Source organism: Notothenia rossii (genome assembly GCF_949606895.1).
Source record: "Notothenia rossii genome assembly, contig: scaffold_187, whole genome shotgun sequence".
In the NCBI taxonomy this organism is placed as follows: domain Eukaryota; kingdom Metazoa; phylum Chordata; class Actinopteri; order Perciformes; family Nototheniidae; genus Notothenia; species Notothenia rossii.
Genome location: NW_027639705.1, coordinates 60,569 through 74,128, shown reverse-complemented (window position 1 = coordinate 74,128; position 13,560 = coordinate 60,569). Strand labels below are relative to the sequence as shown.

Here is a 13,560-nt window from a genome sequence, read left to right as displayed (position 1 = left end):
GGACCTTACAGGGACAACATAGAAACACTGCATGACAACACGTAACTTCCTTTTTATTGTCTGCCAGTTAAGACCAGGAAACAGAGACTAAAGCAGGGCGTCTGCTGTGCTCCTGTCTCCACATGTCCCTCAGTAGCATGTCTCCTGCTGCCCCTGCAGGTTAGTGTGGACCCCTGAGCTCTCTAATCCAACCCGACAGTCCATTTTGGGCTCATTAGAAAGTCAGCGATTAAGCGTCATTACGTCGATTTCCCTTTGAGTTCACGGAGCCTGCATCACGGATCTGTTGGCTCCAATTTACCCTCACAGAAACCAGAGGAACCGCGAGACGTTAGTGCCACGAGCAGTTAGTCCGTCACACAAGAGCATCTCCATCTGTCACCACAGCAATGTGTCCCCCTCATTGTCTCCAGATCCCTCTCTGAGCGCTCTGCAGTGAAGCACACAGCGTCTCTGGGGTCCCAGCTGGGGTCTGATATGATCTGAAGCTGATAATCACAGGCCTCTGTCTCACTCGGTGCTCACGGCCTCGTGATGAAGGCCAGAGCCACGGGGTGAACTGCTTTAGGAGGTAAAACAGAGAGCGGCCGTGAATCAAACTGAGCCTGGAGGAGCTGAACGCAGACCATATAGAAACTGAGAGGGTCTGCGGGGGTCCGAGGAGTTAGAGCAAGACCATCAGACAGACAAAGATAACTTAAGATGACGGTGGTCAAACACAGAGGCAGGCGGGGCGAACTCAGAAAGGATCCAGAAGACACATACAAATGAAGAAAGGATGGAAGACTGTCTCTGAGTCAGTCTGTCTCATAACTGTTAGTGTTTGTCAGTATACTCTTTAGTGTCCCCTGGTCTCCAGCTGTGTGCGTCACTCTTTAGTGTCCCCTGGTCTCCTGCTGTGTGCGTCACTATTTAGTGTCCCCTGGTCTCCAGCTGTGTGCGTCACTCTTTAGTGTCCCCTGGTTTCCAGCTGTGTGCGTCACTCTTTAGTGTCCCCTGGTCTCCCAGCTGTGTGTGTCACTCTTTAGTGTCCCCTGGTCTCCCAGCTGTGTGTGTCACTCTTTAGTGTCCCCTGGTCTCCAGCTGTGTGCGTCACTCTTTAGTGTCCCCTGGTCTCCCAGCTGTGTGTGTCACTCTTAAGTATCCCCTGGTCTCCAGCTGTGTGCGTCACTCTTTAGTGTCCCCTGGTCTCCCAGCTGTGTGCGTCACTCTTTAGTGTCCCCTGGTCTCCCAGCTGTGTGCGTCACTCTTTAGTGGTCCCTGGTCTCCAGCTGTGTGCGTCACTCTTTAGTGTCCCCTGGTCTCCAGTTGTGTGCGTCACTCTTTAGTGTCCCCTGGTCTCCAGCTGTGTGCGTCACTCTTTAGTGTTCCCTGGTCCCAGCTGAGTGCATCACTCTTTAGTGCGGGAGAGAAAGAGAGGGAGAGAGAGAGAGGGCATTCACAGTCAGCTCCCTGACGCCGTTATCTGATCATAGTAAAATGACACTCTACATTAAAAAGACAGTAACAGACCCTCACGCAACAGAACCCAGTAAACTGAACTATACAAAACAACCTAATAGATGGAAAAACAATAGCAAGGACGACTACCAGAAAGCAATCAGTCTCCCCACCCCGTATCCCCACAGTAATGATGGCCTGAATCGGGCTGTGTGGGACTTTAACAGCATCTTTGACAAAGTGCCAGATTTATCCAATCGGAAAAAACCTCAATATCACAAATCTAAAAAGTCAGCCAATGCAAAGTGGTTTGATACAGACTGCAGACATCTGAGAGAAACCCTCAGACGTTTATCAAATCAAAAACACAGACAACCTGACAATCCTGAGTGTGGGGTCCTCTTGGAAATCAAGACTTTGATAAATGGGACGAACACCCAATAGAAACCCTACATGTGGAGATATGCAAGAGCATCCTGAGAGTCCACAGGAACACCCCCAACAATGTACGAGCTGAGCTAGGCCAATTCCCCCTTTGAATTAGGATACAAAAAAGAGCAGTCAAATTCTACAACCACCTCAAAACCAGTGATCCCAACTCCTACCATTACAAAGCCCTCCATTGAGAGGAGTCCCCTCAACCAGCCATAATTCTCACCCTCAGATAAACAAGAATGGGAAAGACCTGCTCCGACTCTGTCAAAGCCTCGGTCTGTACATCGTTAACGGTAGGTTTAGAGGTGACTCTTTGGGAAGACCCACCTTCTGCTCATCTCTTGGCACGAGTACCGTAGATTACATGATAACTGATTTGGACCCGCTCTCTCTCAGTTCATTTATAGTCAAACTTCTAACACCTCTATTTGACCACAGCCAGATGACTGTGTTCATGAAAAGAACAGAAACTAACAGTCCTCAATCTGAACCCAATAATCTATAACTGGGCTCCGGACCGTGCACAAGAGTTCCAGAAAGCTATTGGAAACGAACACATCCAAAGACTCTTAGACACCTCTCTGGACTCCACATATTACCACAATGAAGAAGGCATAGACCTGGCAGTTAGAACAATTAACCAAATCTTCATGAGAACAGCTCATACATCCCAACTGAAGAAATGCAGCAACAAGCCCCCAAAACAAAAAGAAATCAACTGCTTTGATGAAGAGTGCCAACAAAAGAGGAAAGAACTGAGGAAAATATGGAACCGAAAACATAGAGATCCTAGCAACGCAGACGTACGCCTCCTTTACTGCGACATGCTCAAACAATACAAACGTACAATCAAAACCAAGAAGGCTCAGTACACACAAAAACAACTAACAATAATCGAGGATTCTTTAAACACAAACAGATTCTGGGAAAATTGGAGAAATCGAAATAAAAGTAAGCACGATGACCCAGTTATACAGTCCGTCCGGGGAGAGGGACCCCTCCTCTGTTGCTCTCCCTGAGGTCTCTCCATGTTCCCCTTTCAACTGGGGGGTTTCTCTGGAAGTGTTTCCTTGTACGATGTGAGGGTCTAAGGACAGAGGGTCTAAGGACAGAGGGTCTAAGGACAGAGGGTGTCGTATTGTCATACTGATATTCTGTACACACTGTGAAGTCCACTGAGACAAATGTAACATTTGTGATATTGGGCTATATAAATAAACATTGATTGGTTGACACCTACGCACTGTACCAAACACACACCTACAGAATGTACAACACACACACCTACGCACTGTACCAAACACACACCTACACACTGTACCACACACACACCTACACACTGTACCACACACACACCTACGCACTGTACCAAACACACACCTACAGACTGTACCACACACACACCTACACACTGTACCAAACACACACCTACAGACTGTACAACACTCACACCTACACACTGTACCACACACACACCTACGCACTGTACCAAACACACACCTACACACTGTACCACACACACACCTACGCACTGTACCAAACACACACCTACACACTGTACAACACACACCTACAGACTGTACAACACACACACCTACACACTGTACCAAACACACACCTACAGACTGTACAACACACACACCTACACACTGTACCAAACACACACCTACAGACTGTACAACACACACACCTACGCACTGTACCAAACACACACCTACACACTGTACCACACCTACACACTGTACCACACACACCTACACACTGTACCACACACACACCTACGCACTGTACCAAACACACACCTACAGACTGTACCACACACACACCTACACACTGTACCAAACACACACCTACAGACTGTACAACACTCACACCTACACACTGTACCACACACACACCTACGCACTGTACCAAACACACACCTACACACTGTACCACACACACACCTACGCACTGTACCAAACACACACCTACACACTGTACAACACACACCTACAGACTGTACAACACACACACCTACACACTGTACCAAACACACACCTACAGACTGTACAACACACACACCTACACACTGTACCAAACACACACCTACAGACTGTACAACACACACACCTACACACTGTACCACACACACCTACACACTGTACCAAACACACACCTACAGACTGTACAACACACACACCTACACACTGTACCAAACACACACCTACACACTGTACCACACACACACCTACACACTGCATAACACTCACACCTACACACTGTACCACACCTACACACTGTACAACACTCACACCTACACACTGTACAACACTCACACCTACACACTGTACCACACCTACACACTGTACCACACACACCTACACACTGTACAACACTCACACCTACACACTGTACCACACCTACACACTGTACCACACACACCTACACACTGCACAACCAATCCAGTCTCACGGCATTTCGTGTTATAGTCAGGACATGTAATCTATTGATTCGTGTTCACCAACACGATTTTCCCCTTTTTCTCGTGTCACACAAAACGATTTTTAAATCGTATAATGTCTGACTTTTTTTGTCGTCTGTGAGGAAAGAAATGGCTCAGAGCCTCAGGATACTGAAATCTGTATTTTTAAAATACTTTTAAGCCGGAGGACCGAGGAGTCGAGGAGTCGAGGAGTCGAGGAGTCGAGGAGGGGACATTTTAATATTGAGAAACCTCTATTGACTAACAAAGAGACACATGATGTCATAAACAATGTCACTGATGGGTTTACCTGAGCAGACGAGATTCAGGAAGTGGGAAGAGGAATTTGATGCTGCACACTCCCTCAGAGTAGATCCAGACTGAAGACAGTGAGAGCTGATCACCCACACAGGTCTCCTTGAGGACTCCTTTCTCCATCCTACAGAGACAGCAGAGCCACAGTCGAGATCTCTGCATGCGACTGCTGCTGTCTTCAGGGTCCAGAGAGAGTAAAAGTCCCCATCTGGTCTCCATTCTCCCTGAAGCTTCACCTCCAGGTCTCCTGCACAGCGACTCTCTCCTCCCTCCAGTCTGACCGGCTCTGGAGAGAAACAAGAGAGAGATCAGAGAGAGAATAAAGAGAGTTTGATGAGAACAGAATGAACCAATCACAGCTCCTCTCTACCTGAGCAGGTGAGGCTAACAGCTGTGCCAGGTGAGCAGGTGTTTCTCTCTGAGGCTGAGCTACAGTCCAGGAGAGCAGACTCATGGCCTCCACACTGGAACTCTTTGGTCCCCATTGGAGCCTCCCCTTCTCCATAGAGCGCCCCCTGGAGGACTGAAGGAGCCCCACAGCCCAGCTGCCTGCAGACCACCTGAGCATCCTGCTGGTCAAAGTCAGCCTCACACACTGAGGACCAGGACGGGTTAGACGGGTCAGACTTCACCTCCAGTCTGCCTGAGCACAGACTGGTCCCCCCCAGCAGCCTGACAGAGTCTGCAGAGGACAGAAGATCAAACAGAGGTCAAAGACACACCATCAAAGAGATGAATGAAAAACTTGGGTCGCAGGTTCCTCAATAGTGCATTACAAGACATCTATCAATATGTGTGCATACCTCCAGCAATGTTAACTATGTTGAAGCACTTATTTTAACTGATATCATACATTACATTACATTACATGACATTACATTGCATTTAGCTGACGCTTTTATCCAAAGCGACTTACAATAAGTGCATTCGACCAGGAAGATACAACCTTGAAGAAAACAGAATCATATAAGTTCATCAGGTTTCATAGAGCCAAACATTTCAAGTGCTACTCAACTGGCTTTAGATAAGCCAGCCCTTTATTAGTATATAAGTGCTTTGTTAGTAATTCTATCTCTGGAAGTGGAGTCCAAAGAGATGAGTTCTCAGTCTGAAGAAGATGTGTAAGCTTTCTGCTGTCCTGATTTCAATGGGGAGCTCATTCCACCATTTTGGAGCCAGGATAGCAAACCCACGTGTTTCTGCTGACGGGAACTTGGGTCCCGTACTTGGGTCATACATATGTATTATACTCTTATAAGATGTATGTAGAAAGAATAAGAAATGTGTAGAATATGACAGTTTAATGGTGGAGGTATTCACACATATTGATAGATGTCTTGTAATGCGCTGTTGAGGAACCTGCAACCCAAGTTTTTCATTCATTGCATACACTGTGTTGTATATGATATGTCAATAAACCTTAGAAAATCTTGAAATCTTGAAAGGGATGTGAGAACTAGTCATTATATACAGTCTTTAATTAACTATTAGTAGAGAATAAGGAGTAATGAATATACTTTATAGAGATCCTATTAATATCTAATAATAAAAATAATGAAATGCAATAACACGCTTTAACCACCAGGTGTCCCTTTCTATCAGCTGTGCACCTTTATGGTGTAAATACAGCCTACCTACCGATTGGATCAAATATAAAAGTCAGCTGAATTAGTGTTGATCCTGCGAGGAGACGTATTGTGTGAAAAGAAATGTAAGATGTTGTTTAATTGCTGATATATTTATGATCCACGTCACGTTTTCAGTGTTAGCGGCAGTTCCTCATGTTTGTCTAGAAGTCTTCTCAGCAGGGCTCTATAAATAGAGAACTACGGTAGATCTGTAATATGTAATGCAGCCGAACCATGTATTACAATGCCCTTATGTGATGACCTCCAAAGAGAAAAGCAAGCACACGGGATAAAGTATTATTTTATTTAAAAAAAATCTTTGGGGATTTCACATTATAAACACCATTTCCCAATGTGCATTGTGGCTAAACCATCCAATCGCAGAGCTGAGGATCTTGCCTACGTCTGTTCCCGGTATTTGTTTATCACGATGTGATGTGAGATGTGAGACTGGAATTGCACAGGGGAAAATAACGTATCAATGGTACCATTTTAGATGAGGATTTTGTTAATGAGGTCAAAGACACACCATCAAAGAGATGAAACTATATTTCAGACTGGACTCAGTTCCAACATGAGTTGATGATGAACAACAGAACACTTCTTTATATCAGCAGACTGCAGGTACCCTCACATCTACACCTGATACCCCCTAACAAGTGCACTCTAAAAACAAATGCCTCGGCTCAACAAAGAAAATCAACGCAACAGTTTGCATCGATGTTTATTGAGTTAAGACAACTTCTAATGAAATTGTCTTAAAGCAACAAAGTTATTTGAGTTAGGGGAGAAGGCTTTTCCTCCAATCAGAGGAGTTCTTAATGACCACTTACTTCATAATTGGAGGCATAAACACAAGTTTTGAAGTTGATTACTCAAAAGATGAAGTTGTTCCAACTAGTTTTACCACATGATTTAAAAGGAATTTTAAGTTGTATGTACTTAATTACCATCATTGTGAACACACGTTTTTTAAGTTGACAACCATTTATAAATTAAGTTGCTCCAAATATATTTTATTCAATAGTTTTTTTTCTTAGCTTTTTCACGTTTTTGCCTTTTAAAGAAAGACATTAATTAATTCCAGAACAAACATATGAGGCAATTCACTTTTTATTTTGAACTGCAGTTGTTTATTTCAAAACATGATGTTTCAATCAGGAGAGAATTCATTTAGTTTGAACATGTATTAACACATGCCATATGATAAGGTGCATGAACACCTGAAATCACAGCTGGCTGCAGGAGAGAGGAGAACCATTTTATAGTTTGGCTGCAGCTCGTTGATTGGCTGCTGGAGAATGAGGTGAAGTGTAATAGGTTAAAGAGAACGCCTGTGATGAGCTGATTATAAGCAGCTGTGGAGTGAATGTATAAACATCCAGTCTTCCTGAAAGAACTTGCGCTGAGCTTCATTTAAATCTTGAAAAAAAAGATAAATAACACAAATGTAAATTTCCCCACAAATAATAAATAAACACATTATCCATGTTACCAAGGGAAACGGGGACCCAGCAAATACATGCTGCCATCACATCGAACTTAGAGGCCTTTGCATATTTAAAACCAGTTCCAAATGTGTAAAATCTGTAAAGTTTTTGTAAAGCTACAGAAACAAACTCTCAATGGCCCCAACCTGCAGATCACACACATCCATTTTACAAAAGATGTAACAAAGATGTTTACACTGCGACAGTCATTGTTTCAAACCGTATGAACACATTTAACGCAGAATGCTTCCTCATTCATTTGTTTCCCTCCACCACGATGGTTCCCATGGTATGGTCAGATCCTGGGATGGACCGGTCACTGAGGAAGGAGATATTCATGTCCTTTTGAAGCACATTAGGTTAGCGCATTAGAGATGATGAATTAGGTAACTGCACTTTTCAAACTGTCACTCTTAGTTAATCCAGAGCCATTATTACCAGCTGCTAAAGCAACGCTTATTGTTTTCACCTGTTGAGTCTGCATGTGTGTGTCGTCATGGCAATGTGGTCCTGAAGACACACAGAGGTGCTTTTGAGTGCTTTATAGTGTTTGAATGCATGTGGACACATTTTGTCAATCACAACCGTGCAAGTGTTCGTGTATCTTCTCATCGTTTAGCAGGTTCCACAGTATGTGAGCTGGTTAAGTGAAGAGCAGAAGACACTTTTCAAATGTTACACAATCCTTTCCCCATGCGTCAACACCTATCCATGCTGAACGTTGCTCAGATATTATTGATTGGGGAGTGTCCAAAAGTGCAATATGCTTCAAAATGTAACTGACTTTTAATGACGTCGCTAAACTCCTTGAAAAGGTCCTCTTCCTTTTCTCCAAGGTACACGACAAGGCAGCAGATGGCTATAGCTCTCTGCGTACTTCAATTGTATTGTGCTATCTTTGAAAAAGGAAAAAAAGAGAGATGACCTAAATGAATATATTCTGTATGGGTGACTACCAACAACTTGCATTTCAATGACAACTCTAAATAACGATCCTACCTCAAGCAGCATGTCCTTGATCTGCTTCACCGAGATTCATTCTGAATAAAAAGCGATATCACAAAGTATTTTGACTCTCACAGTAACCTCTACTGCTTTGTACCCTCTCACAGAACTATTCAGTTCAAAGGCTGCTCATTTGGGTCAAACAGCAATGTTCCTATACAGTGCAACCACAACGCTATCTACTGTATCTGAATGACAAAAGATGAAACTCACATCACAGTTTTTCTTGATTGCTAACACACTAAAATTAGACATACTGTAAAGCACAATTATTTTAGCTGACAATCAAAGAGCAAAACATCGGCTCAAATCTCCAAAACTCTAAACACGTTTTCAGCTTTTCACACAATTTGCAAATCAACGTGACCCTTTCTGCAAACCACTGCACACGTCTCTCCACGTCAGACACAGCAATCTCACATGAAGTCACGTATTGGTTTAAAACACTGATATTCAAAATGCCTCACACACGGACCAATGATCAAGAAACACGTTCCACCTGACCAGGCACCTGAGAGCATCATTGTTGGCTCATCAATCAGGATGTTAGCACTTTAAAAAGACCAGAGGTGAGTACTTTCTTACAGCAACAATGGAAGCCAACATGGAAGCAAGAGCAAGAGGAAGAGGAAGAGCTGGGCTGAGAGTGAGAGAAGGAGGAAGAAGTGGGTGTGAGTGAGAGGAGGAAGAATGAGAGGTAGAGGTAGAGCTGGAGGGAGAGGACGTGGAGAAAGATGAATACTGTCACGATATATCAGAGCTTATCTGTTGTGTGAAAAGTATTCATTACTGTAATTGAATTGTTAGCATGTTGCATACTATACTGTACACACATCCTGCACAATGTACTGTGGTAGACTGACTGTTATGCAACACAGACACTGACCGACCACTGTATCTGTGTTGTTTATCTGAAGGACGGAGAAACAAAGAGCTGGAAGGCTCAGGATGTTCAATGAGGCAGGAAGCAGCAGCTACAAACTGGGTTTTGGAAAACAATGCATCACACTTAGAGAGATCCGAAGCAGAGTAACTATGTGCTGAGATGCATTAGTTTTGAATAAAATATGAGTTTGTTTCATCAACTCATTTGTATTTCTTCATTTACTGTATTTCTGTAAACTCAAGCTACTTTCTCTGCAGAACCCTCTATGTACAGAGCATAGCCCATAACAGATGGAAGTGCTTTAGGTGATGCTCAGCAGTGTGTAGCTGGGTGGTCAAACCATCTAGTGTTAATAATGAAGTGTGTTATATTTGGTGCAAAAGTTTGCATTTGGTAAGTGTTTGTCGTTTTGAGTGAAGTTCTTCACTTAGCAGGAGAAATGAGGTGTTTTGCACTTTGGGTGTGTGGTTTTGTGAATTGTGTTTAGTGTTCTGAGAAACTGAGCAATTAAAAAAAAAAAAGTGTTTTAGCAATCGAGAAACTATAAAATGTCCTTTGTATATTTCTATTTTTCTTAACTGTCGGAGCTTGTCCGGGCATGTTAAGTGGGAGTGGACTTGACATCCTTAACTCACGGTGTAGAACAATGAAGTTATCGAGCCAATTGCATCACTTACTACAACTTCAATTTAGTTTGAAGTCAAATAACGCAGAAATCAGAGTTCAAATTACACACAATATTAAGTTGATGTAATTACCAACATTATTACGTCAACACAACTTATAAATTAATGTTTGCAACTTAAAATGTTTATCTAAATCAATTAACTCACATTTTTATCTTGCAACCATGCATTTAATTAAGTGGAGGTGAAAGGTCGCCTGAATTCATTTTTAGAGTCTGGTCTCTCTTAGTGAACCCTTCCCCCGTGTCTTCAACCAAACCTCCTCCTCTGCAGACCCTCTGCTCCTTCTGCTCAGCTCCACCTCTGCTCTCACACACTTTCAAAAGGTTTCATTCTTTACTCTCACATGTGTGTTTCACATGTTATCTGACTGATGTTTGTATACACGTTGTTCTTCAAACATGGCGTCATCATTGAATTCAAGCTGTTGTTTGTATATTGATCTGTGTTTTCCATTAAATGGTGAATGGTATCATTCTAGAGGAGGAGGCTCCAAATAACGCGGTGGGTTTCATGACTCTTCAAATCAGCCGTGCTCCAGGACCCAGCAGCCCACCCACTACGCCCGGCTGCTCCATACACTGTTCATCATTTCTTATTTGGGTTTGTCTATTTTTTAATTGTAAAAACAAGAAAATGAAAACTATAAATATCGTCGATGATATCACTGATGATGTCACCGATGATGTCACTGATGGGTTTACCTGAGCAGGTGAGGTTCAGGATGTAGTTAGAGTAATATGGTGATGCACACTCCCTCAGAGCAGATCCAGACTGAAAACAGCGAGGATAGATCCCCCACACAGGTCTCCTTGAGGACTCCTCTCTCCGTCCCACAGAAACAGCAGAGCCACAGTCGAGCTCTCTGCAGGCGACTGCTGCTGCCTTCAGGGTCCAGAGAGAGCTCACCACTGGTCTCCATTCTCCCTCACGTCTCACCTCCAGTCTTCCTGCACAGCGACTCTCTCCTCCCACTAGCCTAACACCAGGCCCTGCAGAGAAACAAGAGCGTCATGTGCCTTCATTGATATTAGCAGATTCTAGTTATTAATCATTTAGACCAAAACACAAATTGAAAAGTAATTGCTCTAAATGATGTATCATAACACATGGATTGTTAGAAAAGTTGAAGGATAGTGATGGGACTCTGCTTCCACTACCAGAAACTCTGAGACTGCGTAACAGAGTGCAAATCTGCAGAGAGACCATTAACTGCAGCTCTCTATAAACCAGTGGGAAGTAACTAAGTACAAATACTCAAGTACTGTCAGTACAGGTCTGAATGACTTTACTGGAGTATATCGTTTTGTAACTAAATGAGTTTGAGGTTACTTGGCAGGTTCATATTTTAATAAAACACCAATTGAATGATGAAGTTCTGTTATGAATAAAGATACCTGGAAGTATAACAAGTCATTAAATGTATCTCCACCTTTACCAGCTGCTACATTAAAAATGGTGTTCACATGAATAGATCATTGATTAGAATCCAGACTATAACATATCATGATGGAAATAGTGGTACTGTATGAGTCATATTAATGATGGTACTTTAAGCATTCATTGATCCTAATACTTTGACCTAAGTGCTTTTCAATACCAGTCTTGTTCTTGTATCAGTATTTCTACACTGTGGTATCACTTCTTTTAATCAAGTATAACATCTGACTACTTTCCCCCACATCTATAAACTAATAGATCCTGAAACATGAAACATTTGATTAAGTAGAGCTTAACAACAGTTCAATCAGAAAGCAGAACTTAGAGATTAGTAGCATGTTTCTGTGACCAGAATGGCTCATAGGAAAACCCCAACATGGTTGTAACATGTGATGATTTGATGGAGAACTCCAACATGGTTGTAACATGTGATGATCTGATGGAGAACCCCAACATGGTTGTAACATGTGATGATATGATGGAGAACTCCAACATGGTTGTAACATGTGATGATCTGATGGAGAACCCCAACTTGGTTGTAACATGCGATGATCTGATGGAGAACCCCAACATGGTTGTAACATGCGATGATCTGATGGAGAACCCCAACTTGGTTGTAACATGTGATGATCTGATGGAGAACCCCAACATGGTTGTAACATGTGATGATCTGATGGAGAACCCCAACTTGGTTGTAACATGTGATGATCTGATGGAGAACCCCAACTTGGTTGTAACATGCGATGATCTGATGGAGAACCCCAACATGGTTGTAACATGTGATGATCTGATGGAGAACCCCAACTTGGTTGTAACATGCGATGATCTGATGGAGAACCCCAACATGGTTGTAACATGCGATGATCTGATGGAGAACCCCAACTTGGTTGTAACATGTGATGATCTGATGGAGAACCCCAACATGGTTGTAACATGTGATGATCTGATGGAGAACCCCAACTTGGTTGTAACATGTGATGATCTGATGGAGAACCCCAACTTGGTTGTAACATGTGATGATCTGATGGAGAACCCCAACTTGGTTGTAACATGTGATGATCTGATGGAGAACCCCAACATGGTTGTAACATGTGATGATCTGATGGAGAACCCCAACTTGGTTGTAACATGTGATGATCTGATGGAGAACCCCAACTTGGTTGTAACATGCGATGATCTGACGGAGAACTCCAACATGGTTGTAACATGTGATGATCTGATGGAGAACTCCAACATGGTTGTAACATGTGATGATCTGATGGAGAACCCCAACATGGTTGTAACATGTGATGATCTGACTGAGAACTCCAACATGGTTGTAACATGTGATGATCTGATGGAGAACCCCAACTTGGTTGTAACATGTGATGATCTGATGGAGAACCCCAACATGGTTGTAACATGTGATGATCTGACTGAGAACTCCAACATGGTTGTAACATGTGATGATCTGATGGAGAACCCCAACTTGGTTGTAACATGTGATGATTTGACTGAGAACCCCAACATGGTTGTAACATGCAATGATATGATGGAGAACCCCAACATGGTTGTAACATGTGATGATCTGATGGAGAACCCCAACTTGGTTGTAACATGCGATGATCTGACGGAGAACTCCAACATGGTTGTAACATGTGATGATCTGATGGAGAACTCCAACATGGTTGTAACATGTGATGATCTGATGGAGAACCCCAACTTGGTTGTAACATGTGATGATTTGACTGAGAACTCCAACATGGTTGTAACATGTGATGATCTGATGGAG

General features: G+C 43.0%; 1 protein-coding gene across 1 annotated transcript; it reads right to left on the bottom strand.

Annotated features, from left to right (window-relative positions):
* Nucleotides 1-521: 521 nt before the first annotated feature.
* Nucleotides 522-11,694, bottom strand: LOC307027512 (scavenger receptor cysteine-rich type 1 protein M130-like; the record flags this gene model as incomplete). The annotated part of the gene is made up of 5 exons (XM_079695780.1): nt 522-646; nt 4,650-4,940; nt 5,025-5,336; nt 11,054-11,341; nt 11,682-11,694. 5 exons carry the CDS (start codon nt 11,692-11,694, stop codon nt 522-524), a joined length of 1,029 nt encoding a protein of 342 aa, XP_079551906.1.
* Nucleotides 11,695-13,560: the final 1,866 nt, after the last annotated feature.